The 27388-nt window shown below is 41.3% G+C and overlaps 1 protein-coding gene across 1 annotated transcript in view; it reads right to left on the reverse strand.

Moving 5' to 3' along the window:
- VPS13A (vacuolar protein sorting 13 homolog A) overlaps positions 1–27388 on the reverse strand; it is a 179348-nt gene that overhangs the window by 55343 nt on the left and 96617 nt on the right. The window contains exons 40-53 of the mRNA XM_054987202.1: positions 24924–25016; positions 23845–24201; positions 22298–22399; positions 19191–19349; positions 18814–19075; positions 16635–16795; positions 14509–14612; positions 11168–11465; positions 9359–9754; positions 8946–9050; positions 7949–8095; positions 6570–6698; positions 384–517; positions 24–153 (exon numbers count right to left, since the gene is read on the reverse strand). Coding sequence (XP_054843177.1) covers positions 24–153; positions 384–517; positions 6570–6698; positions 7949–8095; positions 8946–9050; positions 9359–9754; positions 11168–11465; positions 14509–14612; positions 16635–16795; positions 18814–19075; positions 19191–19349; positions 22298–22399; positions 23845–24201; positions 24924–25016 — 2577 coding nt within the window. The remainder of the gene's footprint in view (positions 1–23; positions 154–383; positions 518–6569; positions 6699–7948; positions 8096–8945; positions 9051–9358; positions 9755–11167; positions 11466–14508; positions 14613–16634; positions 16796–18813; positions 19076–19190; positions 19350–22297; positions 22400–23844; positions 24202–24923; positions 25017–27388) is intronic.

The raw sequence follows: 27388 nt of genomic DNA on the forward strand, positions 1-27388 counted from the left end.
TTTATTAAGAGTAGTATACTTACATCTTTCTGAGTTACTTCCCCATTTCTTTTTCCACATTTCCATTTTAATTTTCTAGAGCCTAATGGGTGAGCCCATGTGTATAACACAGCTTTATTTGGTGCTAGAGCATCTTCCATCATAGAGAGAGAACTGCAAACAAAAATTAAGATAATAATGAACATGCAACAATTTCTGCTTTAGTCTCATCTCTATGACATCTGTTATATCTAATGAACCCAAGTTCATTACTGTTTGGCAGTGAAATAACAGTAACATTATAAGAGAGTAAGGTTACATACTCAATATCTGAGTACAGTCCTATAATTGAATTTCATAGTCTCCTGGATTCTTCAAAGCTTTTGAAAATGTAGTATACATACCTTTGTCCATATTCAATCATTTCTCCTTTAGTATGATTAATTATCAGGAATGGAGCTGCACCATCATGATAATCACTGAATGTAATCGATGTAGAATGTTCAGACAATGTAATATCCACTATAATGCCTCCAAGCTACCAGAAATAAAAACAGCATATTACATTTGACTATGATCATTCATTAGACTAATTTGCCATTATAAAAAAATAAAGTTTAATTGTTTTGATAAAATATTTTAAACATTTAAAATATTCACTTGATATCTTTATATGTTTATTTATTAATTAAAATATTTATAAACCCACCTTTCATTCAGAAATTTGACACTAAGGCTGGTAACACCACAGAATTAAAATAACCTTTCTGCCTTCAGAGGCCACCAAAATGGCTAACACATTAAAAGATGAATAATAAAATCATAGCTTAATAAACATTAAAACCAACAAAAACACATTATTAACCCATTGGAACCAGAGCTAATATACTGATCAAAAACATAAAAACAATAATTAAAACATTGGAAAGGAACAAGGGATCACTGAGGGAATGTTGAACAAAACAAGATAGTCTTCACCCACTGGCAGAAGATGGAAAAAGAAGGGGACGGATGAGTCTCCCTGGGATGAGTGTTCCAGAGTTTTGATGCCCTGAATGAAAAGGCCACCTAATCCCAGAAGGTGGGGGCACCTGAAACATGGCTTTTGAAGATGACCATAGTGGCTGGGTAGGTTCATAAAGGAGTAGGCAGTCCTTCAGGTATGTTTGTCTCAAACCATACAGGGGTTTAAAAGGTCAACTGAAGTTTCTAAATACTGCTCAAGGGCAACTATGTACAGTGCATAGTGGCAATCTTACATACTAATAGCCAAGTGGCCTTGATCTGTGGACACTTAAATTGGAGACTGGAGCTATGAAAAAACAAGACAGATCTTCTTATTCACTTGAAAAATGCTCCAGGTTTGCCTAAAAATATGAAAATTAAAAACCTCAAAATATAGGTAAAAGGAATGTCTGTAGCTTTAACCAGATGCATTCAGTGGCTGTTGCTAGGCAACCATAACAGTTTAGTCAGTATTCCAGGCTTGGTAAAAGGGCCAGTAAAAAGTAGGGGGAAGGGGCAGGGCCCTTATTCAGGGCTGTTTTGCTCTTTGAGGGAGGACTCATTGGGGACAGGCCCAGAAGCAATCACTAGATGACCTGATACCACATGATCTGCCTGACTCACCCAGGCCTCGATACTTGCTATTGTTCAACAGTAGTCCCTCTCCCAAAGCCAGTGTAGTGTAGAGGTTAGAATTTCAGAGTACGATGCAACTGGGCCCGGCTCAGCAGAAATCATGCAACTGGGCCATAGGAAAGAGGCTGCCAGGAAGAAATGTGAAGACAAGAGGGCAGACAAAGGTGGATAAGAAGGAGAGAAAAAAGAAGGAAAGGGGGAAGAGGCAATGTGGACCAGGGAAGGGAAAGAGGACACGGTGGGGAGGGTTCCCTTTCCACTTGTTCTGCTTTCTACCGCTTATAAGAATTTCAAAAGCACACTTCAGAAGAAACCATCGTTAAAAGAATTGACTTCTGGACTATTCATTGTGCCCGGTTTGGCCCGTTTGTGACATGCTGTGTTGAATTAATATAGATACTAGGCATGCACCACAGTGGCTGGATCTTGTTCTACTTCAGCCTCTTGACTATGGCTGTCAGTATGGCTGTCAGACACTGGTCAAGGACAAGTATGTAGAGGCTCATTCAAAGAATAGCTGGGTATCATTAGCATAGTGTTAACAACACAACCCCAAAGTTATGAATGACTTTATTAAAAGGTTTCAAACAAATATTAAAAATCACAAGGGACAACAGTGAACCCTGCAAAACTCTCCAAATTAGATACCAAAGAGCATACTGTACACAAACAACTTAAACAATTTCAAAGTTTTTCTTCAAATACCCCCATCACACTTCAAATGCCGCAACTGAAGCAAGGGATCCATTGTATTGAAGAAGAAAGACTAAGCAAGATCACTAGGGATACATTACTTCTTTATACTTTTGCAAATGCAGTTTATCTACTAGAGATGCAAGGCAATATCCAAAGTCAGAAGCAACTAGGAAAAGGGTCAAGGGCAAAAGTTTTATCCAGGAAACCCTGGAGATGCTCTGCCACATCCTTACCCAGAAATTGTAAATTAATGACTAGGGATGTGCGTTTCGGCATTCAGAATGCCGAAAGAATGCCGAAACAAAAGTGTTTCGGCTTCTTTCGGGGAATGCCGAAACGTTTCGGGGAATGCCGAAACGTTTCGGGTAGCCGAAAGAAAAAAGCCGAAACGTTTCGGGATTCTTTCGGCTTTCTTTCGGCTTTTCTATGGGAAAATGCCTCCGTCTTCCAGGACGTCTGGAGGAGGCATTTTCCCACCGAATAAGCCCAAAATTGGTGGGGACCTTCCTCTAACCCTTCTCTAACAACCACCCAAGTTTCAGACAGATTGGACTTTGGGGGGCCATGTTATGGCCCCCCAAAGCAGGTCCCCCCATCCTCCCATAAGAAAGCGAAGGAGCAGCATATTGTTAGCATGCTGCTGCTGATCTTTCTTCATTATTTCCTATGGGGAAAAAATGAAGAGGCAGGCTTCCTTTGCCAGGGGTGGCATTTTGCATGCAAAATGCCCCCCAGCCCTCAGGGGCCCTTCTCCCACCCCTCCTCCCACCCCCCACCAAGGCTCAGCCTGCTCCCACTTGGGGGGGCCATTTCATGGCCTCCCCAAGTAGGTGCTCTAATCTCTACCACTGACAGCTGGGGGAGGCTTGTGTTGCCAGGGGTGGCATTTTGCATGCAAAATGCCCCCCAACCCTCTGGGGCCCTTCTCCCACCCCTCCTCCCACCCCCCACCAAGGCTCAGCCTGCTCCCACTTGGGGGGGCATTTCATGGCCTCCCCAAGTAGGTGCTCTGCTCTCATCTCTACCACTGACAGCTGGGGGAGGCTTGTGTTGCCAGGGGTGGCATTTTGCATGCAAAATGCCCCCCAGCCCTCTGGGGCCCTTCTCCCACCCTTCCTCCCACCCCCCACCAAGGCTCAGACTGCTCCCACTTGGGGGGGCCATTTCATGGCCTCCCCAAGTAGGTCCTCTCAGCCCCTAAAGTCCACCCCTTACAGCCCCACACAAACCCAATTCCCCCCCAGCTGCCACACACAGACCCAAATCCCCACATTAGCCCCTCACAGACCCAAATCCACCCCCACCTGCCCCACACCCATAACCCCAGGAACAGGCTGGCAAAGGCCAGCCCTCTCCCTTTGTTCCCTATGCTGGGAACTTCTAAACTCTCTTTCCCTAGGCAATTCTGCACAGCCCAGGGGTGCCACAATGGTGGGCACACTTCTGAGTGCCAGCTGGTCCCTGTGAAAGAGCACCTGAACCACAGACACCCTCCCTCAAATTCCCCCACCACCTACAGAGATGGCTGGCCAGCCAGCCCCATTGTTCCCTATGATGGGAACCAACTGCACAACAAAGAATAAAACAAGAACAACACAAAATAAAGTTTAAAAAAAATTATATTCTCCCTTCCAAAGTACAAGTAGGCAAAGCATTATGACACATTACACCAGCAGTCCCCCACACAGAAAAATTAAAACAAAACTCACTTAACATCAGAGAATCACAAAGCATGATTCCTGTCAAAAACACTTTATTTCTTGAACAGCTTTAGGTTACACAGCAGGGGGGAACACCAAAGGGCATGGCAGCACTATCTTACACAAAAATAACACAACTCACTTCACATCAGAGAATCACAAAGCACAATTCCTGTTAAAAACACTTTATTTCTTGAACAGCTTTAGGTTACACAGCAGGGGGGAACACCAAAGGGCATGGCAGCACTATCTTACACAAAAATAACACAACTCACTTAACATCAGAGAATCACAAAAACACAATTCCTGGCAAAAACACTTTATTTCTTGAACAGCTTTAGGTTACACAGTAGGAGGGCACAACAGGGCATGATAGCAATGTACTGCAAAAAATAATACAACCCACTTCACCGTTTTTGACAGCAATTGTGTTTGTGTGATTCTCTGATGTGAAGTGAGTTGTGTTATTTTTGTGTAGTACACTGCTTTCCTGCTCTGTGGTGCCTTCCTAAAGCAGTTACAGAAATAAAGTGCTTTTGACAGCAATTTTTGGGGGTGATTCTTTAATGTGAAGCGAGTTGTGTTATTTTTGTGTAAGATAGTGCTGCCATGCCCTTTGGTGTTCCCCCCTGCTGTGTAACCTAAAGCTGTTCAAGGAATAAAGTGTTTTTGACAGGAATCGTGTTTTGTGATTCTCTGATGTTAAGTGAGTTTTGTTTTAATTTTTCTGTGTGGGGGACTGCTGGTGTAATGTGTCATAATGCTTTGCCTACTTGTACTTTGGAAGGGAGAATATATTTTTTTTAAAACTTTATTTTGTGTTGTTCTTGTTTTATTCTTTGTTGTGCAGTTGGTTCCCATCATAGGGAACAATGGGGCTGGCTGGCCAGCCATCTCTGTAGGTGGTGGGGGAATTTGAGGGAGGGTGTCTGTGGTTCAGGTGCTCTTTCACAGGGACCAGCTGGCACTCAGAAGTGTGCCCACCATTGTGGCACCCCTGGGCTGTGCAGAATTGCCCAGGGAAAGAGAGTTTAGAAGTTCCCAGCATAGGGAACAAAGGGAGAGGGCTGGCCTTTGCCAGCCTGTTCCTGGGGTTATGGGTGTAGGGCAGGTGGGGGTGGATTTGGGTCTGTGAGGGGCTAATGTGGGGATTTGGGTCTGTGTGTGGCAGCTGGGGGGGGAATTGGGTTTGTGTGGGGCTGTAAGGGGTGGACTTTAGGGGCTGAGAGGACCTACTTGGGGAGGCCATGAAATGGCCCCCCCCAAGTGGGAGCAGTCTGAGCCTTGGTGGGGGGTGGGAGGAAGGGTGGGAGAAGGGCCCCAGAGGGCTGGGGGGCATTTTGCATGCAAAATGCCACCCCTGGCAACACAAGCCTCCCCCAGCTGTCAGTGGTAGAGATGAGAGCAGAGCATCTACTTGGGGAGGCCATGAAATGCCCCCCCAAGTGGGAGCAGGTTGAGCCTTGGTGGGGGGTGGGAGGAGGGGTGGGAGAAGGGCCCCAGAGGGTTGGGGGGCATTTTGCATGCAAAATGCCACCCCTGGCAACACAAGCCTCCCCCAGCTGTCAGTGGTAGAGATTAGAGCACCTACTTGGGGAGGCCATGAAATGGCCCCCCCAAGTGGGAGCAGGCTGAGCCTTGGTGGGGGGTGGGAGGAGGGGTGGGAGAAGGGCCCCTGAGGGTAGGGGGGCATTTTGCATGCAAAATGCCACCCCTGGCAAAGGAAGCCTGCCTCTTCATTTTTTCCCCATAGGAAATAATGAAGAAAGATCAGCAGCAGCATGCTAACAATATGCTGCTCCTTCGCTTTCTTATGGGAGGATGGGGGGACCTGCTTTGGGGGGCCATAACATGGCCCCCCAAAGTCCAATCTGTCTGAAACTTGGGTGGTTGTTAGAGAAGGGTTAGAGGAAGGTCCCCACCAATTTTGGGCTTATTAGGTGGGAAAATGCCTCCTCCAGGCGTCCTGAAAGACGGAGGCATTTTCCCAAAAAAAAACCCCGAAAGAATGCCGAAAGAATGCCGAAAGAATCCCGAATCCCGAATCCCGAAAGAGATTCTTGTTTCGGCTTTCGGCTTTAACGGTAGAGAATCTTGTTTCGGGTAATCCCGAAACAAGAAAGCCGAAAGTTTTTTCCTTGCACACCCCTATTAATGACTGGTCTATAATTGGCCACCCTGACCTGGCTAGCCCAGGTGAGCCTGATCTCATCAGAAGCTAAGCAGGGTTGGCCTTGGTTAGTAATTGGCTGGGAGACCTCCAACGAAGACCAGGGTTGCAGATACAGGCTATGGCAAACCATCTCTGTTAGAGTCTTGCCATGAAAACCCCTACCAGGAGTCGCCATAAGTCAGCTATGACTTGACGGCACTCTCCACCACCACCTATAATTGGCCAAAACCTTCTTCTCTATGGAGGATTTCAAAGGTGCGATGGTACCCTCCTTCACAAATTAAGAAACACCCTTAACCCCTTCAGTTGTCTGAATTTTGGAGGGAAGAAGGTGAAATACTCATTTAACGCTTTTCTAGATAGTTAAAAATATCACTTACCTGGTTGTCCAAGTGCAACAGCAAACAATTTTCTTGCTTATCAAGCTGTATAATTTTTGGTGGAATGTTTGAATGTTCTACTCTAACTAGTAATTTACTGTCATTATTTTCAGGCCAAAAAGGGGTACACTAGAATAAAAGGAAATACATAATGAAAAAGTGCACTGTAGTCTGAAGAAAAATCACTGCATTCCCTTTAGTCAATATAAAACAGTAAAAGAGTAGCTAGCGACTAAACATCACTTGGGATATTATGAAAACTACAAATGAGAGATAAAACAACATATGATGATGCCTTATTCTGAATCTGACTGTTGGTCTATTAGCATCAGTATTACGTATTCTGACTGGTAGCAGCTCTCCAAGCTTTCAAAGTAGGAGTCTTTTACACCATCTCCTACCAAAACCTTTTATACAGAGACACTGAGATTGAACCTGGGACGTTCTGCATTCAAAGCCGATGCTTTACCACTGAGCCATGGTCCCATCCCCAAGAATTAAGTACACACATTGGTTTTAGAAGACTGTACTGATCTGATTCTTTGGCCTCACTCAAAGATTACTTTTAACTCTATTCATAATCACATAGTAGGCTATAAAATATTAAATATTAAAGTCATACAACATTATAAATAATGCTATCATACAAAGATTATAAATAATGCTATCTTAGGGCAAATTCACTCAATACATTTTATTCCATAAAATGAGCCCCAAACTTCCCAAATATGCTCCTGCATGGAAAAGTGTTATATGTGAGCTGAGCTTTCACCAATATGGGGCATGATATGTCCTAAGATAAGCATTAATAGTTTAATATTATTATTTAAAGGAAATAGTGGGTCTTAAAAGTGTTTAACTTTGGCAACTTTAGAGACAGGGAGTTTAGAACTACAAAGCCCACATAAGATGAACTGTATGTGTGTGAGGAGAAGTGGGGAATCAGAATTATTTACAGGCTCTCTAATTATTAGAAATAATTGAAATTAATCAAAATTAATTTAAAATCTTAAAACAGGGGTGGGCAAATTGCGGCCCGTGGGCCACATGCGGCCCGCTACAGAGTTTTTTGTGGCCCGCCAAGACAGTAGAAAAGTGTGATAGGGTACATTTGTCTCATTAAACTGATTCTAAAATTAAATGTGCTTGCAGCTATAGATGATAAGAAATTAGCACAATAAATAAATTGAATAAAACTACCACTATTTTATTTAATTTATATTTATTGATTTTTATGATACAATTTATACCTTTTCTGAAATGCAAAGTTAACTAATGAATGTAATCATTTTAAAAGGTGTGGCCCTCCGCTAACCTCCACTCCCACAAAGTGGCGCCCGAGCCAAAACAATTGCCCACCCCTGTCTTAAAAGGTTTACCTGCTGTAAAATAATGGGAATCCATTGATCAGTGCCTTCTTCAGCTACTTCTAAATTATGTGTACTTCTGTTTGTGATTATAAAGAAAGGTGTGAAAGTCACTATTCTGGTAAGGTTAAAACTGCTGTTATCTATAGTAACACCAACCTGGGAAAGACAAAAATGGTTTAGTAAGCATGGTTTCAAAATACTTCCATACTAAAATAAATCTGTACTATCTGCTGACAAACGCGTTAAAGAGACAGCAACAGTCAAGATCCAGGTCCCGTAAGCACCTTAAATACCAACTAGATTTCACTAGAAGTGAACACAATCCACACTGCATGCTGCAAACTGTCACTGTTTGTGTCCCAAATTGTGTGAATTTGTGGAAAGCACTTTGTACCTTTTCCCTGAACAGCCCCCTCGGCACCAATGCCAATTCTGCATGAAAGAACCATGTGATCACTTTCAAGTGGTTTGTTCATTTAAAGATTTTTCTTGTCACATGTCTCTGACTCATAGAATCATCGATTCTTAAGTGTTTGGGGAAATGTCTAAAGACAATTTCATATGTTTTGTCCAAGTTACCTGGACAAAAGGTGTCCTTTGTAGTGGTGACAGGCACATATTTCCTTTTACTGGGTTTTTAAATTTGCAGCATTTAAAAATTATTATTATTATATAACAATGAATCACTACATATACAATGTACATATGCATTCATAGGTGCATTGAAAATTTAATAATCAATTCCCTATAAAACTATATTTTTTCTTAACAGAGTAACTTGAGACCATAATTTCATGAGGAGGAAGTATTACAGGACTCAAGTGAATTTGTTTAGCCCTTGAAAATGCCTTTAAAGTGACATAGGCTGCTCTTATTTCTATGACAGTGAAAAGCCAAACTGAAACAAAATCAAATGAGAAAAGCAAACTTGTCTGGATGGCAGTCTAATTCAAAGCAGATGTGCATTAGGCTTGAGCTGTAAGATACTTATGTATAAACAACTCACGTGGTATTCCTTTTTGTGGCGCTTACATTTAACGTAACCATGACTGCCAACTGTATCAAGGGAGAAGTGATCAGAAAGTTCACTGTCTGTTACCATAAGCTGAACCTGTAAGGAGAAGATTGATCTGTTACAATTGAAAAACACCCCAATTCACAAAAAAAGTACTTATTACTGTTACAAGTGTAAAAACTATTTAGCTATAACACCGATAATTGCCAATGCTAGAGCACACAATATATTACTTGCAACAAATGGTATGTAACAAACTAAAATTAATATACTATCAACATTTACTAAACAGAATATACAGTTTTCATATTCTTAACAGCAATGATATTACTGGAGTCAGAATTAAATGCAATGTTAAAATAATTTGGACTTAATTTAAATTACTGAGACTTAAAAAACAGTACCTTGTTATTCTGGTAGAAGTGTTTAGGTTGGAAAGAAAAAAGAAGCGGCATCTTATAGTCAGGGGGATGTTTGCGATGAATGCCATCAGCTTTGTACTGCAGCATTCTACCGGTCTTGTTTACCATCCAGTATGGACTGTGAATGGCTATAATCATTTGTCCAGTAGCATAGGTGATATGAATAGCAATATCCAGTTCTGCCTTGTCTACATCAGTAATACAGGCAAATGTGATGAAACTAATTTCTTGCTGATTTGTTCGAATGTGGTACTCGCAGCTCCATTTTTTATCAAGATAATTAAGCAAATATAATTCCAGCTTGCTCTGATCCAGTAATGCATTATGGATTTGAGCTGAACATCCACTTTCAAGGGTACTGCATGTTGTACTGTGTCCCTTAGAAAGAAAAGTTTAAATACGATCAAAACATACACAATTAATGCACTCAGTCAATTCTGTGCAATAAAAAGGAAGCTCATCAATTACATACTTCTTGAAAAAAGTCTATTAAAAGCTATAGTTTCAATAATATGGCTTCTCATATGGACATGTAACTAATGAAAGTAATTCTTTTGGAAGTCTTGCCTTTGAAAAACATATCATTGAAGTATCTCTTGCTATTATCAGAATTATCTCATTTCAGAAATTTCATATAAAGATTGAAAAGGCTGGATTTTCCAAGGCTTCCAGTGTCTTGACTTTGCTGAAACAGCATTCAAGGCACAAGAGGGGAGGAGTATACAGGCAACAACAGAAAGGGATTCTTTCATCTCTCTTGCCACTTCCATAGGAAAAGGAGTTCTTTTCCTATTTGGATCCCTTTCACGCTTACAGTTTAAAACGCTATTTCTGAGCAGTCGGGGCGATCGCAACAGCTTCGGCTTGGCACCTGCTCCTTTCACACTGTTCCCAGCAGTTTTGGTTTGGCTTTAATGTATTTATTGTGCTTTTAAATTGAGAAACTGTGAATTTTTGATGTTTAGGAATATAATCCGCCCTGAGCCTGCTGGTGCAGGAAAGTGGAATAGAAATTGAAATAAATATTTAAAAAATGGGATGCAAAACAGGCGTGGTAATGCTGTAAAGTACGAGTGTGAAATGTCTGTTGGTTACAATGTGAGCAAAGAACTCACAGTCATGATGCCTGTCTTTGTACTGAAGGTAAGCAATGAGCCAATGAGGTTCGCATTCCAAACTTAGGGAATACAAACCAGCAGCATTACTACTCAGTGTGGAATAAAAATAAAATTACAATAATCTCAAACAGGGTAACAGGTCAGACAGCAGTAGCATAGAGATTAAGTGGCTTGGGCTACAAGTCAGCACTCTGCTAGTTCGACTCCTACTACTGACATGAAGTCTGCAGGTGGCCTTGGGTAAGCCATTCCTCTCAGCCCCAACTCCCCAGCTGTATTGTGGGGATAATACTAACACTGACTTTGTTCACCACTCTGAGTGTGGCACTACTCTGTCCCAAAAGGCAGTATATAAGCACACTGTTATTATTATAATTATCCAAACTCAAATGCATACATTTAAAATATAAATCCATCAGCCTGACTACTGTCTGTACTACTGCGATTGACTAAGCAGTCCATGATCACTTTCTGCCATGTGCCGTTTAGGACCAACACAGTATGGCAACATGTTTTCGACAGAAGTGGGCGCATTTCTTGGAGAGTACAAGTTTTGTTTCATTTCTATGACATGAATCTGTCACAATAGGATGACTAAGGGTACATTCCAGACCTATAAACGTATTTTTATACACAGAACAAAGCACGCTGAAAATAAAGAGTAGAGCGCTACCTCTAAGGAATAGGCAATCTGATAAGGAAGAAGATTGCGAAGGAGAACAGAAGGCCATAAATGAACAACATATGGCAAATCCCAATGATCATCTGTGCATGTTGAAGATACCAAAGTATCTTGTTCTGGTACAATATTGATGATAAGTGGACAGTTGGCTGATTTTACAGGTTGACATTTCTTCTGCACCAACTTGCCAAAATTCTTCACCATTTCATCAAAGCTCACTCCTTCACTTGGTTCATATTCTCCAGAAATTCCATTTTCATCAGTTGCTGGCAAAAAAAACATCAGTGATCTGAAAATAAACAAGTGTAGATTTTGGGGAAAAAGCCTCTCAAAGAATTCTTAACAACTGAAATGTTTGCGATTCCAGTTCCTGATATCTAACAGTACACTCTGTATGCTTCTATTGAACAGAGTTAAACAAGACTTAGGCAGTTGTCTTTTCTTTCTACAACTTAACCTGCTGGCATAGAAAGAGCATGAAAATATTTCCTAATTTAAGGGTAACAGTGTCCTAATACAGCTACCACCTTCCTTGAAACAACTACGGTTTTCCAATTATTTAGCACTCTGATCATACAGAATGTAAACCCAATTATTATAACTTTAACATAAATTCTGGGATGTAAGGCATTTCACCTGTGCTGGATGAATACTTGTCGGGGATGCTTTTGGCTGTTCCTGCATTGGGCAGGGTTGAACTAGACAGTCCATAAGACGCCTCCTAACTCTCTGATTCTAAGAAAGGAAAGGAAGGACTTGGGTGCTGTTGCTCTTGAGTCCAAGCTGATCTACAAAGATTCACTGTTAATTCACCCAATGATCAAATTTTAATACACTCTCCAGAAGTACACAACCTGAATTAACAGTGGTAATTATGAGTAAAGTAACCACACTAACTGATATGAGTTTCCTTCCAAGATCAATTTTTACTGTGATTGTTTGATTCACTGGAATAGTCATTGCCAGGCAGAAGAGGTTTATCAAAGTAGAACTTTTAAAAAATTATTCCTTGTCTAACGATCCAAGGTTCTGCTGACACGACCAAAAAAATGTTCACGAATAGAAAAGGGTTGTACTTACCTGTAACTGTTGTTCATTGAGGTCTTCTGTGCAGGTACAGACAGGACTGTGCATGCACAGGCCTGTCAGTCAGTAGGTTCTATAGCTAAAATTCCTCTAGGGAACATCTGCCCCTTCCCAGAGGGCAGGCACAGCTTCTTTCCCGCTGAAACAGCCTGCGCTCTGGGAGGAGCAACGCAGCCAACCCTCAGTTTCTTGTTAGCCATCAAACTCTCCAGGTAAATAGTGAAGAGCACACAGAGGGGAAGGAGGGAGAGTATGTGTGCCTGCCCAGAAGACGTCAACGAACAACAGTTACAAGTAAGTGCAACTCTGTTTTTATTTTCAGTCTTTCAAGCATAGTATGGTGACCTTGCCTGTGCCTTGATTGCATCTTCTCTGTAACTAACAATGACGGAGGAGGGTAGGTGAACAGAAAGGGACATTTGTCTTCCTTGATCTTATAAAGCACTTTGGCCTTCTTAGATGCAGGGGAAATAGAAGCTGGCTTCTAGCAAACTACAGACATCAAATCTATGAACCCCTCACTCATGGCGAATGCAATGTTGGCCAGGTTCCCAGAATATAAGTTTTGTAGTATTTTGTCTTTGGGTCTTGGCTCAGAAGAGGCCACAGCTATGAGCTAAACAAATTACACAAGGACACTCAAGTGAAGGGAGATGAAATGTTAGCCAGGAAGCGTAGTTTGAATTTTACCTCTCTCTACAGAATCGGCTAGATTGTTCTTCAGAGAGTTTGTTTATTTCACCTCTCTACAGAGCTGGCAAAGATCACTCTTCAGAGGTTTGTTAATTTTCTCTTTGCCTCCCAGAAGGCTCTGTCAATTATTAACAAACCATCTAAGGAATGATCTTTGCCTGCTCCCTAGCAAGGTGAAAGTAACAAACCCTCTGAAGAGTGATGTAGTTGGCTCTGTAGAGGGAGGTGAAATTCAAACTATGCTTCCTGGCTAAGATTGGGTCTCCCTTCATTTGAGCATCCTTATGTAATTCATCTTGTGTGGTTTAGCTCTACGTATAATGATTTTGCTATTTGGAACATTTGTTCGACAGAGTCAAAGGTCATCCGAGGGAGAAACAGGTTCCCTATCTCCCACAGCCTTGTCTGGCAACAGTTCAGATGTTAGATTTGGGCTTTGGGCCCCATCCCGCCCAGTAGGGCTCCAAGTCTGGTTCAGGTAAATGAAACACTATGAATGACTTCGGAATGGAGTACTGTTAATGGACTCTAGGTTGTGTAAGATTAGATGTGGATTCTAAGATTCTGTTCTGTAAGGTTCACCCCAGTCGACTCTTGAAGGTGGAAGTACTCCCTGATAACATGCTGGACATTTGTGCGCACAGCAGCTCTAGTGTGAAATTTGTTCATGCCCTCTAAAGGCTGTGTAAGTAAGCTGAGTCAGAACTTCAGTAAGGAAAAGGGGTATGTGGGGTCTTCATAACTTCCAGATCCCCGGTCTCCAGGTCTATGACTTGCATCCTGTGAGAACTCCTCTTATGTTTGGAGTGCTTTGATTTAGACTTGGTCTTTTTTCTGGGTGGTTCCAGAGACTCTGGAGTCGGCCCTTCAGTTGCCTTGGATCTATGCCCTATTGGGATCAAAACCGAATGTGGATCTGTAAAGGCAGGTGTCACAGACTGGGTTTGTGCCTTCCGATCTGCTGGCTCTCTAAATTCAGAGCATGATCAGATCTGAGGAGTTGTTGAAGTGAATAGGCTCCAAGCGCTTTATGCTTGGTTGTTGGATCTGGGACATTGCCAAATCTGATGCTCGAAGCCAAGATGGAGTCTGGTCTAATGAGCTCAGTGCACTTGAGGTCAAGCAATGTTTCCAGATCTGAGATGGTGCAGTTGGATCCGAGGTGCTTGGAACCTCCGAGGGACTGCATACAGACTGAAAATGAACCCTAAGTTTTCTATTTTAATGGGTTTGTGTGATCAAGTCAATGAATGGGAAATGTTAACCCATGAAGCGTCACAAACCAGAAATAACGCATGGAGTTATGCCATGTCATCTTATGCTTTGAAATAACAATTTTGATGAAATGTCAGAGGAAGCAGTGGGTTGGCTCCATGCCAAACTGGCAAGTTCCACAAATTCTACCTTCTCATTGAAGACCCACCTTACGTCATCTTTAATTATTTCCTATCTCCCAGGAGCAGCATTTCATGGAGATCAGCAGGGTGCACTAGAAAACTTTGCTGAACTGTCAGTATGTACAAAAGCAATATAAAAGAAAGAAAAATAATCACCTGTAAGAAGTTAATGGTATATTAAATTCATTCTCTGGTAAAGCAGTTCCCAAACATTTTCCATCTTCAAATATATTCAAGGGAATGGAAAAATGATTCTTTATCTATATGAACAGAAACAGAAAGTCCACATAAACAACAGTAAGAAAGGCCTGCAATATCTGAATTACTTTCATTTATGCCAAAAGTAGGCAAAACTGTAAGCATGAGAAAACATGGTTGCACTTACCTGTAACTAGTGTTCACTGAATGTTCTTTTGTGCAGGCACACATGGGAATTACACGTGCACAGGTCTGCCATGGATTTTGCAAAATCTCCTAACAGCATTGGAGCTTTCTCATCTTTTTGTTGTGCTTCCTGCTAATTGTATCTATAAGGGAGAAGAACGCCACTCTACTTCAATTTTCTGAGATTGCCATTAGAGGAGAGGAGCTAAAATGGAATCGTTGATGCTCGCAGTGAGAATGGAAGGACTGATGTGTGCCTGCACAGAAGAGCTCTCAATGAACATCAGTTATAGGTAAGTGCAACCATGTTTTCCTCGTTGGGTCTTCTGTAGTTCCACATGGAAAAGTGGTGAGCTAGCATACGGGGGGGGGGGGGTGTAGGTATGAAGCTTGCACCGTAATAGAATGCAGAGGAACACTTTGCCTATAAGATGCATCTTGGATTTTACTTTTTGGGCAGGAAGCTCCAATTAGCTCCAAGGAGATGGGTGAGATCTTGAAACTGAGACTAGAACTGATGGAGCCAAAGCAGGGGTCGAAACCAACGCAACAGATGGAACCGGATGGACTGACAATGCTCAGCCGGCCTTTCATAGTTTTTCTCCCAGAACTGCAAATGCACGTGCCTCTTTCAAGGCATGTTCCCATAAAGCAACTTTTAGGTGCAACGCAGCATCTCACTGTAGGCCTTAGAGGTAAACTCTTTACACACACTGTGTCTGGAGGTGTCATGGCCTTCTTTGAGGTAAAACTGGCATGAGTTACGGTCAACTGATTGTGCTGCTTCAGAAACATTTTTTGGAGAGGGCTTTTGAAGCCACTGGTTTGTGCTTGATAAAACAACAAGAAATATCTTCTCTAATTGAGTTCTTTTTTTCAGGAGACAAGAGATGTCCACCTTCAGCAGTGGCAAAGAAAGGAGGGAGGGAGGGAGGCGCTCTCCCCCTTTTTATAAAAGGGCTGTTGGCAGGACCCATGCCCAAGGGTGAAAAAAACTGTTGGAAGGTCTGTGAATCCCCACTCTGCCACGGAAGGAAAATGGGTGACCTTGTTCTAGTCACGCCTCTCACTCTAACCCACCTCATCATAGGGTTGTTGTGAGGCTGAAACGGCAGACAGGAAAATGATGTAAGTTGCTTTGGGTCCCCATTGGGGAGAAAGGCAAAGTATAAATGAAGTAAATAAAAAATAAGACGAGATGATGATCTTGGCATCACAGAAACTATCCAATTGTGCACAGAAGCATCTTGTTGTCTAGACATTATAACCCTACTCTTCCTCCAAGGACCTCACGGTGGCATATGCCATTCTACCTTCCCCATTTTATCCTCACAATAATCCTATAAAGGAGAGTAGGCTGAGAGAGTGACTGGGCCAAGGTCACCCAGCAAGCTTCAAGGCCTAGCAGGGATTTGAACCGAGGTCTTCCAAGGTCCAATGTTTTAACCACTACCTCAATTGACGTGGGATGCAACTTTCTTGTGGGCTTGTGTGTGCTGTATTCAATTTGCTTGTGTGGGTTTAACTGATGGAAATCACCTCCTCATTAAATCTTCTCGCACACGGACAAGATATCCCCACTGTAGTTAATAAGGTGCCCTGACTGGATAGCCCAGGCCAGCCTGATCTCATCAGATCTCAGAAACTAAGCAGGATTGACTTGGGTTATTAATTGGATGGGAGATCTCCAAAGAAGACTAGGGTCACAGAGCCAGGTAATGGCAAACCACCTCTTGCCACGAAAACCCCAGCAGACTTTGACTTGATGGCACTCCGATACTGATGCTAACCTTGTTTACATTTTCTACATGATTATAATAACATTCCTCAAAAAAACAAAGCAGTAAGGCAATACTATGTCTACTGACGAATTGATAATAATTTTTGGTAAATGTTACCTGAATAGGTGAGTGTACTGTTATTGTCTTGCTCCCTTCAACGGTATCAATTTGACAAACAATAGATCTTACAACACCTGAGTCATTATGTCTTACTCTATAAAGGCTTCGTCCCACTTTTGTTAGTGGAATCTTGTCAGTGGTGGAGTGATTTTCAGGCGCTAAAATTGAAAAAAAATATATTGAATTACAGGAAGTAAAACTGCATAAAAGATAGAGAAATATTAAACTGATGGGTCCAAATTTTTTTTAAAAAAACTTTTTGTGCTTAGCACTGAAGTTATACTACAGTTTAACCAATGGCAATATTTTGATATGCTGTCTTCATGAGCATGCTGTGTCCCTATTCATTTTTATCAAAATGAACAAGAGGGATGTATGCTTCAGCGCTGGAGAGTGGACTTTCTTCAAAAAGTGAAGAAAAAATATTAAACAATCCATATAAAGGTAAAGCATGTGGAACTAGTGACTTTGCTTTTTATTTACTACTTTTTAAGGGGTGAAGGAATACTTCTGCCTTATTAGGAGGCTCCAATTAGTGCAAAATGCTGCAGCTCAACCGTTAGCAGGAGCAAGCAGGAGCATCACTCCTATCCTACAGTCACTCCATTGACTACCTATCAGTTACCATGCTCAATTCAAGGTATTGATTACATACAAAACTCTTCATGTCCTTGGCCTGACATACCTATGGGACCCCCTCTCCCTATGTCCCTCCACGGCAGCTTTGCTCATCTAAACAGCGTCTCTTGCAGGTGATAGCCTGCACATGAGCGAAATCAACAGCAGCCTGTACATGGACTTTCTCTGTGGTGGCCCCTACCCTATGGAACAGCTTGCCTGAGGAGGTCAAGAGAGCCCCCACGCTCCTGGCTTTCTGCAAACAATGCAAAACCGAATTATTCAAAAAGGCTTTTTTCTCATATAGGAGAGCAGTATTGTAAGGGGGGGTGGGGTGTCCCAGATGTTTTGCTAATGAATTAGGAACTACAGACTTCTCCATTATGCTACCTTACATATTATCTGTTGCTTTAAATATGTACTCCTATATACTACCTGTGCTTCATGTTGTTTAATGTCAGTCCTAGAATTGATTATGTTCTGTTTCAGCAATTCCTCAACCCCATACTGGATCCTTGCTAATACTGTATCTTTGTAAACTTATGTTCTTTTACCCCATGACATTGTTTATGGAAATGTTCTTGAAACTGTATTCATCTACCCTATGACATTGTTTATGGAAATGTTCTCGACACTGTATGGAAATGCCTGCCCTTGTCCTTGCCACTAATTGTACTAATGTCACACTATGTAATCTGCCTTGAGTCTCAGTGAGAAAGGCAGAATATAAATAAATAAATAGGCATGGTGACATAGCTAAAGCCAGAGGAATCAGCAGAAGAAATGTCTCCCACACACTGTCGCACAAACGATGCAAGCTTGACAAACAGAACAAAAGCTCACACAAAAGTGTGTATGTGGGGGGAGGGGTTGACTTCTGCCAAGTTCTTCATGTTGCATTTCCCTGCACAGCAGACCATGCTTTTCCAAAGGGTACCCCAACTCTTCGAAATGCCTTTATAGGGACATAAATGGCTGTAATGGGAAGAGAAAAGTGGGACAGATCCCTTCCACTCTCATGTATTTGTCGTACAGCTGTTTCCAACTCAGTGATCTTGGCTTCATCAATATTTTCTGTCCTGGCTTTCTAACGGCAGTAGTTGTTTTCCTTTCTGCATGACGTTGACCTCTAATTATCCCATTTCCAGGCTTTCCCTTATCCTCAATATGTTCTTTCTCAAACTGGTTTGGTACAATCCTTCCAGACATAATGCAGCCCAAATGCGTTAGCAAGCTGTCTGGGTGGGAAAGTGTACATTTTTTAAGGTGTTCCCCCATAGTGGCACCATTTTCCCTGCAGCCTTTGTGGTTATCATCACCCTTTGTGCCATTTCAGGCTTTCAAAACCAGTAATTAAAATAAGTGATCTGTTATACGGCAATAACATTAACTCTATTGCCATGATCTTGTAGTTTATCTGAATTTCCCGTTTTCATTTTCTGAAAAAAGTAAGACTCTTAGTCCTTTTGGTTGTGGAGATACTCTATGAAAGGCATTTCCATACTACTGCTAAGTAAAAATAAATATGTTTACAAAGGAATGATTGAAGCCTACTTACTAAGCCAAATGTAGAATACTTTGCTGCTCAGGGTAGTCATAGCTGTGAACTGGTCATGCTCACTCTTAGTTTTGATGTATTCCATGCTTAGGCTTTGCCCATTTTCAAGATGAAATGATTTTGTCCTTGATTCAATATTCAGAACACTGAAGGAATCACTAGGCAATACAACAACAGAGACACCTAAGGAATTTATTAACACAAATGGCGCCTTATCTTTCTTAAAGATTTCTGAAGTTTGTGTAGCTGCTTCAGCAAAGGCCTAAAAAAATAAAAATAAATTCATGGATTAATAGCTGGCAACTGAATTTTTACTAAATGAAAACATGGGAAATATGATTTAAAGACCTATACTAAACTCTTATGCTATTTCTTACCGTGCCAAGATTACTCAACATTAGTAGTCCACATTTAGATAATGTAATGTTCAGTTGATCTTCTGAGTAAATATTTATCACTGTCTTGTACTCTGGCACTTTGTAGTGTTCTTCCTCAGCAACTGATTCAGTCAGAGATTTTTTGGTCTTCTTTTTCATCTTTAAAAAGGAGAAATGGAGTAACGAGGGAGAAGGATTAATTAACATCAAAAATAGAAAGTTATTGTTGGAATGTATCTGGCTACATTATGTTCCAAATACTTGGAGCTTGGAGCATAACTTGGAGCATAACTTTTCAAAAGGGATTTTGAAGTATCCTAAATACTAAACGTAACCGCAAATAGAAAAAAAGGAGACCCATATGAAAAAATACGTAACAAATAACAGAGTTTGGGTTATAATTACCCAATAGATTACAGATTTTTTCCAAGCAAAGGTTCATCATTATAATGTGTGAGATATGTATCTGGTACCTGGATGCAGTTTTGTGATAGATCAGGACCAAACTTAACTCTTTCCTTCTGTTAATTGCAGGTCATCAATCACTATTTTTACCTATGGTCCTGCCCAGGTATACTTAATCAAGCTTTCCCCCATTTTATTGTCTCACCTCCAGAGACAGCCGTTATGCTATTGCTTTGGGGGCAGAAGACGCAATCCTGCCCCAGGGTACGTCCCACAGTATAACTGGGCTGCCCAGCCATAGCCATGTGTACGCATTCTTGGGATCCTATGCACACCCTCAGACATGTGTCTGAGCCTTCTTCTTGCCATGAAGCGCTGGTTGCTCAGCTGCTACTCTCGATGGACATTCTCTATCTTCTAGACTAGAAAATATCACGTGACCCTGTATTCTTCTCTCCGTTTCCTCCGTTTCTAGTTAGCTCTGTGTGTATGTTGTGTGTCATTGTCTGTGTGTTTGCTTTTGCTGCCTCTTTAATAAAACCATTCCTGTTGAACACCCACCTGGTTCTTTCAGAGAGTTCTCTAAGGGAACGATCTTGGTATACATTGGTGGAGATCCTGCTAGTTACCCCTTCAAGCTGCTTCTCCTTGTACAGTAATTCCCACAACTCATGAGGAGACCTCCAGTTTAGGGTAACACTTTGGCTGGTCTTGTTCCATCTGCATTGTCTTCAAATTTGCTTCTAAGACCAATTCGAAGTGCAGGCATTGACCTTTAAAGCCCTATACAGCTTAGGACCATCATATGATGACTACTTACTCCCATATGAACCTATCCAATCATCTTCGGTGCAGGTGCTGCAGGTGTCCCCTTCATTTGGTGGCAACCCAAGAAAAGAATTCTCAGAGCAGAACCACAAGTGACAAAAGGCACAGATTGGACACTTGTCAGCTTCCCTCATGTTTTGATGGGAAATGTAGGCATCCTGGTCTCGCAGCTTCACTCTCTGACTGCTGTCCAATCACCTTTTCAACTGTCACTTGTCCAACATTCCGCCAAGCTGCCTACATTTCCCATCAAAACTTGAGGGAAGCTGACAAGTGTCCAATCTGTGCCTTTTGTCACTTGTGGTTCTGCTCTCAGTCAGGGCACCAAAACTATGGTTATCCCTCCCCGGGGAGTCTTATCTGTTCCCCTACAGCATTGTTTTCTGCCAGCACATAAAGCCTTTTTTGTTTTGTTCACTTATGGACCCCCTTCCTGTTTGCTTTATATGTATGTATTTATTTTTTTCTTATTTTTTTTTAAATTTCATTTATATGCTGCCTTTCTCCTCAATGGGGACCCAAAGTGGTTTATATTATTCTCTTCTCCTCCATATTATCCTCACACTCATATGAGGTAAGTTAGGCTAAGAGTGTGATTAGCCCAAGGTCACCCAGTGAGCTTCCAAGGCAGAGCAGGAATTCAAACCTTAGACTTCCAGAGCCTAGTCCAACACTCTAATCACTCTATATTACACTGATTCTCAGTTCATATATGTACTGTTCTTAAAGATAATTTTGTCTTTTTAACTGTATACCCAAGAGCCCCGTGGTGCAAAGTGGTAAGCTGCAGTATTGCAGCCCATGCTCTGCTCACGACCTGAGTTCGATCCTGGCGGAAATCGACTCAAGGTTGACTCAGCCTTCCATACTTCCGAGGTCGGTAAAATGAGTACCCAGGTTCCTGGGGGTAAAGTGTAGATGACTGGAGAAGGCAATGGAAAACCACCCCCTAAAAAGTCTGCCAAGAAAACATCGTGATGCGATGTCCCCCCATGGGTCAGTAATGATTCAGTGCTTGCACAGGGACTTACCTTTACATTTTATCTAACTGTATACCACCTTGACAGCTCTAACTGGACAGAAAGGTAGGATACAACATTTTAAACAAAATACAATGACTCCTGGTTGGTGCAATATGCCCATATGCATTCTATGCAGAGAGGGGGAAAAAATGTTGACCTCTGCAGTCACACATTTCTGGAGTAGAAGGTAGGTTTTGCCCTCACTAAGGCGTCCCCAACCACAAAACTTTACTATCTCCCTTATGATTGAATGGTAATTATTCACTTACATAGGAACAGAGGAGTATTCATGAACTTAACTGAAGTCAGAGTTAACTGTACCATTAATAACTGGTTCTAGGCCCATCTATGAAAAACGTCAGCATCTTCTACCCTGAGCTAATAGTATCTGAGCTGAAAGACTGATATTGAAAACTTGCTGCTGTTGCCTACTGAATATTCTTTGCTTAGTGCTAGCAACCCACTGTGATTAGAAAAATATCTAACAAAGTAGTATCCCTAGCAAAACAACTATGGGCATTTTCTCAGTTTACGCTGCTGGACTGTTTACTCCCTGGTACAATAACTGCCACATGAGAAAACTGTATTTAAACTAGATACCCTGAAAGTCAAGATTTTAAATGTGCCTTCATAAAGACAGGATAGATTGCTGCCTCTTCCCTGCTCCCTCACTTCAGTAAGGATAGACTTTTGCTGCATGAGAGTAATGTCAAATAATTTGACAATGAGATTCATCTCAAATAATTTGAACAGATTTTTAGGTGAGATCATATATTAAAAATATTATAGTGAAACAAATTAAATCACTAAAAGCCATCAGCCATCTCCTGTAGTTAAGTGAAGACATTATACCTTCATTCCTAGAACCCATGGTCTAAATTCATCACTGTTTTCAACTTCCAGTGGTTCAAGCAAGGGTTCCCACACCCCAAACATCTCATTGTAATAATGCACCTAAAAACACAAAACATTATATCAATTGTATAATTTATGAAGCAACAGAAATGAAATTGATTCCCTAAAGAAGTCTACTGCATTTATTATTGGCCTAGCAGACCAACTTCAATCATTAAATTATTCAGCATTAAATGTAAGCTGAGAATGATCTCCCTCCAAAAAGCTGGAGAGCAAAGAAGGGGAGAGACCGCTACAACAGAAAATCTGCAGACTTGATATGCAACAACTCAAATTTACTTTGGGTTCAATTCCATCATAAAGCAAGTGTCTCAACCATACACTCATTTGAAAAAGCCATTCAACCTTTGATATGCCCACGGAAACTGTTCAACAAATCTCATACGTAGTTTTGATTTCTACTTAGAACAGGAATATCAAGTTTAATTGAGCAAAATGAATCCTTCGGTTTAACTCACACATTCGACATGTTGTTTGTATATTTGTTTGTATGTTTGTTTGCAATGTTGTAATAATGAATGGAACTTGGTACTCTTGCTTAGGACACTACTCTGTATTTCCAGACGGAATTAAAACATGTCTTCTGTGCCCATTTCATGGGGACAGGGGAAGATGGAGATATTGCAAAATATTTCGTAATGCAGTATTGTCCTTTAAGATTTTGCAGTGTAAGTTGATATGTATGTACATAATTCTCAAACAAACAGCTCAGCCTTATTTTGCAGGAGATGGGGGATATGCAACATGTGTTGTAATGTATTACTTAATTTGGAGACTGAACTATTGAAATGAAGGCTGGCATGCATATTCAGGACATGATTTCTGCTTCACAGCCAAAATCGCCCCTCCTCATTCATTGCCAAGAGGACTGGGATAGCTATAAAATACAGATGCAGAGGAGTTAGCCGTGTTAGTCTGTAGCAGCAAAATCAAGAAGAGTCCAGTAGCACCTTTAAGACTAACCAACTTTATTGTAGCATAAGCTTTCGAGAATCACAGTTCTCTTCATCAGATGCATCTGACGAAGAGAACTGTGATTCTCGAAAGCTTATGCTACAATAAAGTTGGTTAGTCTTAAAGGTGCTACTGGACTCTTTTTGATTTTGCTATAAAATACAGTTATAATGATTGCTCTGTTCTCTACAAAAGTATTATTTTACATTTTGTATATACATTTACAACATGATCCTGCATTTGAAGACAGAACATGTGCTTGCCCCCCAAACTTGTTTTAGTGGAAGAGGAGGAGAGAGAGAAAATATGCTAACAATAATTGAAATATGAAGTGCAGACTACTGAAATCTGAGCTTTACTATTGCAGATTACTGAATAGCAACTGCGAGCAACTGTATATTTTACTAAACTTGTAATGTTGGACAAAAACATTGCATTCTCAAGTTTGTTAGACAACAATGCAATTTCCATGTTGTGGCCATAATTAATATCTACATTAGTAGGAAAACAGAACTCTGCATTGAACTTACCTCTAGTTCTAGCCGAGAAGACAGATGAATTAAAGTACTCCAGTTTTTGACCTCTCCGGAAAATGATGACTTTGCTAACAGCATTGGCACTGTTCTGTGGCCCACACCAGCTTCAAAAGTTATAACAACTGCTTCAACTCTCATTTGCAGTGTTTCTCCTGTAGGAATTAATTCGGTTACAGAAACAGGAGTTTTATGTTCATCTGACTCCTCAAGAAACCACATATTTAACTTTTTAATATCCTTCTGATCCCAAAGATCTGGAGATATAGGACTGATATCTTTTTCTTCAGTCTCCTTAGTTGGAAAAAGTGCTGATGTAATTGTTGTCACTGTATTTAAGATGATTGGAGACATCTGAGTTAAAAAAGAAGAGAGATTACTCTAAACTAACATTTATAGATGTCTAGTGAACCACAAGTTATGGCATATAAAAAAGACAAGTAGAGGACCACTGTGGACTCACGGGGAGGGGAAATCAATTTCCCTCCTTGCTGCCCCTCATGTTGTCTCCTTGCCCCTGCTTCCTGGTGTTTACTCCCCTTCTTACTGGTTTCTGCTTTCCCCTCCCCTCTCAGTTCTTCTTTCACTTCACCCTTGCAGCCCCCATTCTCTCCTTGTCCTCTACTCCTCTCTCTGCCTCCCTTCTTCTCTTTCTGATCAAGCCTCCCCATTATCTCTGGGCTGGGCCACAGAACGCTGGGTACCATTTTGTGCTGCTACAACAACCTAACATACTGCCTGTGTATGTTTTTCTGACATGCACAGACACTGCCTTTTTCAGGCTTTTAGACTCCTTTTTGTAGTCTTCTGATTTTTATGCAAGTTTGAGGGTCACACAGGTTTGCAGAAACATCTTGTGGCCCTATTGTGTAGATTTTTTAAGGCCACTATGGGAATTAGATAGGGGACCATATACAAAAGATAAATTATATATTCCATCTTTGGTTTGTATATTCAAAGAAACAATTCTATTATTTTTGTATTCTCTTTAATGCTTTAAAAATGGAAGTATATAATTCAGCACAATTGAAACATATAACTAAATACATTTACCCAAGTACAAAGACAAACTTTACCTTAACTGTTATGGATTTAACAGATAGATCAGCTTTCTGTGGATCAGTACCTGATTGCATCATTTCAAAGAAGAAGTCACAGGGCTGCAATATCTACATACAAATAATAACCAAGTGAATGCAACTATGAGTTTGCCTGTTAAGGACATATTCTGACTACATAGCAAAAAATCAGCTAAACGTTCTGGAAGCACATTCTGTATGAATAAAGCTAAACAACAAATGCTGCCTCCGTAAGTAGTAAAATGTAAGTAGTAAAATGTAAAAAGTAAAATGTAAAAATGTAAGTAGTAAAATGTAAAAAGTAGTAAAATGTAAGTAGTAAAATTTCCCTGGAAGTAAAGGGCATGAGACCATATCAAGTTGCCACATGCTGAATGAGACCATTAGTCTATCAAGTTCAGCAAAAGCTCTGTAGGGTCTCAGGAAGAAGTTTTTCATATTACCTACTACCTGATCATTTTAAATGGAGATGCTGAGGATTGAACAGGGAAACTTCAGCATGCAAAATGGATGTTCTACCACTAACTCACAACCCTCTGTAGGCAACTGGATTCTGTGTGTACAAATGCCATGATACCACCCACCCACCCCCTGCCGATGAATTCAGGCTTCAAGATATCTCATCCAGACCCATCCTTCATTAGTATCTCCCACAAAAAGAAGTTCAAACCTTCCAAGGACAGTTTGAATCTCAGTAAGTTGTATAATCACAGGATACATTCAAAAACCCTGTCACCAAGAATTCTAACACCTTAACCCAACAGCATAGTGGATCCAGATTTGCAGCCAGTCACATTTGACACTATAGTAAATGCCCAGGTTAAAATAACAGAGGGAGGGCACTCTTAGAACTAGTAAATCTGATTCAGTTTCCAGCCAAGACTGCTTCTCTACCACTTCAGGACGTGAGACACAGTGATGTGCATGCAGTTCAGTTCCAATCCCAGGGCTGTTTCTCCAGCACTTAATCAGCACATTTTTGCATCAATCATTCCCACACTTCTTTGAAAATCCAAAACCATATTTTCAATGCAGGATCAGGCAACATATGAACATTTTTACCTTGCTGCTTTATTCTGTTTCTTCTTTCTCATAACTTTCTTCCCCATATTTATCCTCCCTGTTCTCTGCCTTCACCCTCTTCTGATCCCATTGGAAGAAAATTCCTAGTTCCCTCCATTAACCTCACTTCTCTCTGGTGACCTAGTATGCTTGTAACAACACAAGGGAGGGTTTCCAATTGCTGGATTAGAAATGGGAGGGAACATCTAGCATGACAAGAAACACTTCCAATAGTAATGGTTTGCCTTGTTTACTGATTGCTTATTCCCCAAATGTTCCGTGAATGTACATATGTCTAGTTATTTTTAGCACTATTCTGCCAAATCAGGTGTTTTATATTGTCTTTCAAACTGCCTGTTTTCCTAACCTTTTCTCTGTTATTTTCAAACTAAAAACCAGTTACTGTCTCCCCTGTCGTCTCCCATGACTCCACTCAATACAGTGTTCTAATATGCGCTTGAAAAAGCAGACTAACAGTCAGGTACAGCGGCACCATTGAGGCAGTGAAGCGGGCACCGGAGGGGGTGCCGGGAGCGGAGGCACGCGCCACAGAGCTGGCGTGCCTGGCCCGCAGCTGCTGCAGCTGGCCAGCCCTGCACCACCGCCGCTGCCACACACCCCTGTCCGGGGTGGCATGCAGAGCGCAGGCAGCCTCCGCATACGCCCTAGCCACCCACCGGCTAATACTGCGTGATGACGTCATCACGCGGTGTGGGCGCCCGAAGCCTTGGTGCCGCCCCTGCTAACAGTGCAATCCTATGGTGAGTTAATCCAGTCTAAGCCAATTGAAGTAAATGGCCTTAACTCTCCACAGTGTTGCACTGAAAGTCTCCTTATCCCAAGATTATAGTGGATGCACATACAGGGCTATGTTATAAGAAATAATACTAAGAGACAGGGACGATAGACTAGGCTATTGAGTACTGCCTGCTGATGTAGATAAGCTCCTACTGGGTAGTTTGATATTGCTAAATATGTCATGTTAATTTCTTATGTTTTAATTCAGAAAATTTTCATCTATGTGTTTGCCTTTATACTCGTTTTCAAATTTGCAGCTACCATCCCTATTGTATCTGTTTTCATTGAATACCCTGTTGATCATATTGGTTTTTTGTTCTGTGAATGTCCTACCTACTGATTATATTGTATTCACTTGCAGTATGTAATCCACCTTGGACCTCAGTGAGAAAGGGAGACTATAAATAAACAACAACAATATAAAGACTATGGTCCTTCTTGCTCTCCTAGTAAGACGACGTCCTATAATAAAGGATTGAAAATAGTACATGCAAAACCCAACTGTATACCAGGGACGTAGCTGCAGATTCTATGCAGATATATGCAATCCTCACAAATAGTGTACAGCATAGATGGGGATGCTTTTTTCTACAGTGTACAGG

Source organism: Eublepharis macularius, chromosome 8, assembly GCF_028583425.1.
Source record: "Eublepharis macularius isolate TG4126 chromosome 8, MPM_Emac_v1.0, whole genome shotgun sequence".
Lineage (NCBI taxonomy): Eukaryota > Metazoa > Chordata > Lepidosauria > Squamata > Eublepharidae > Eublepharis > Eublepharis macularius.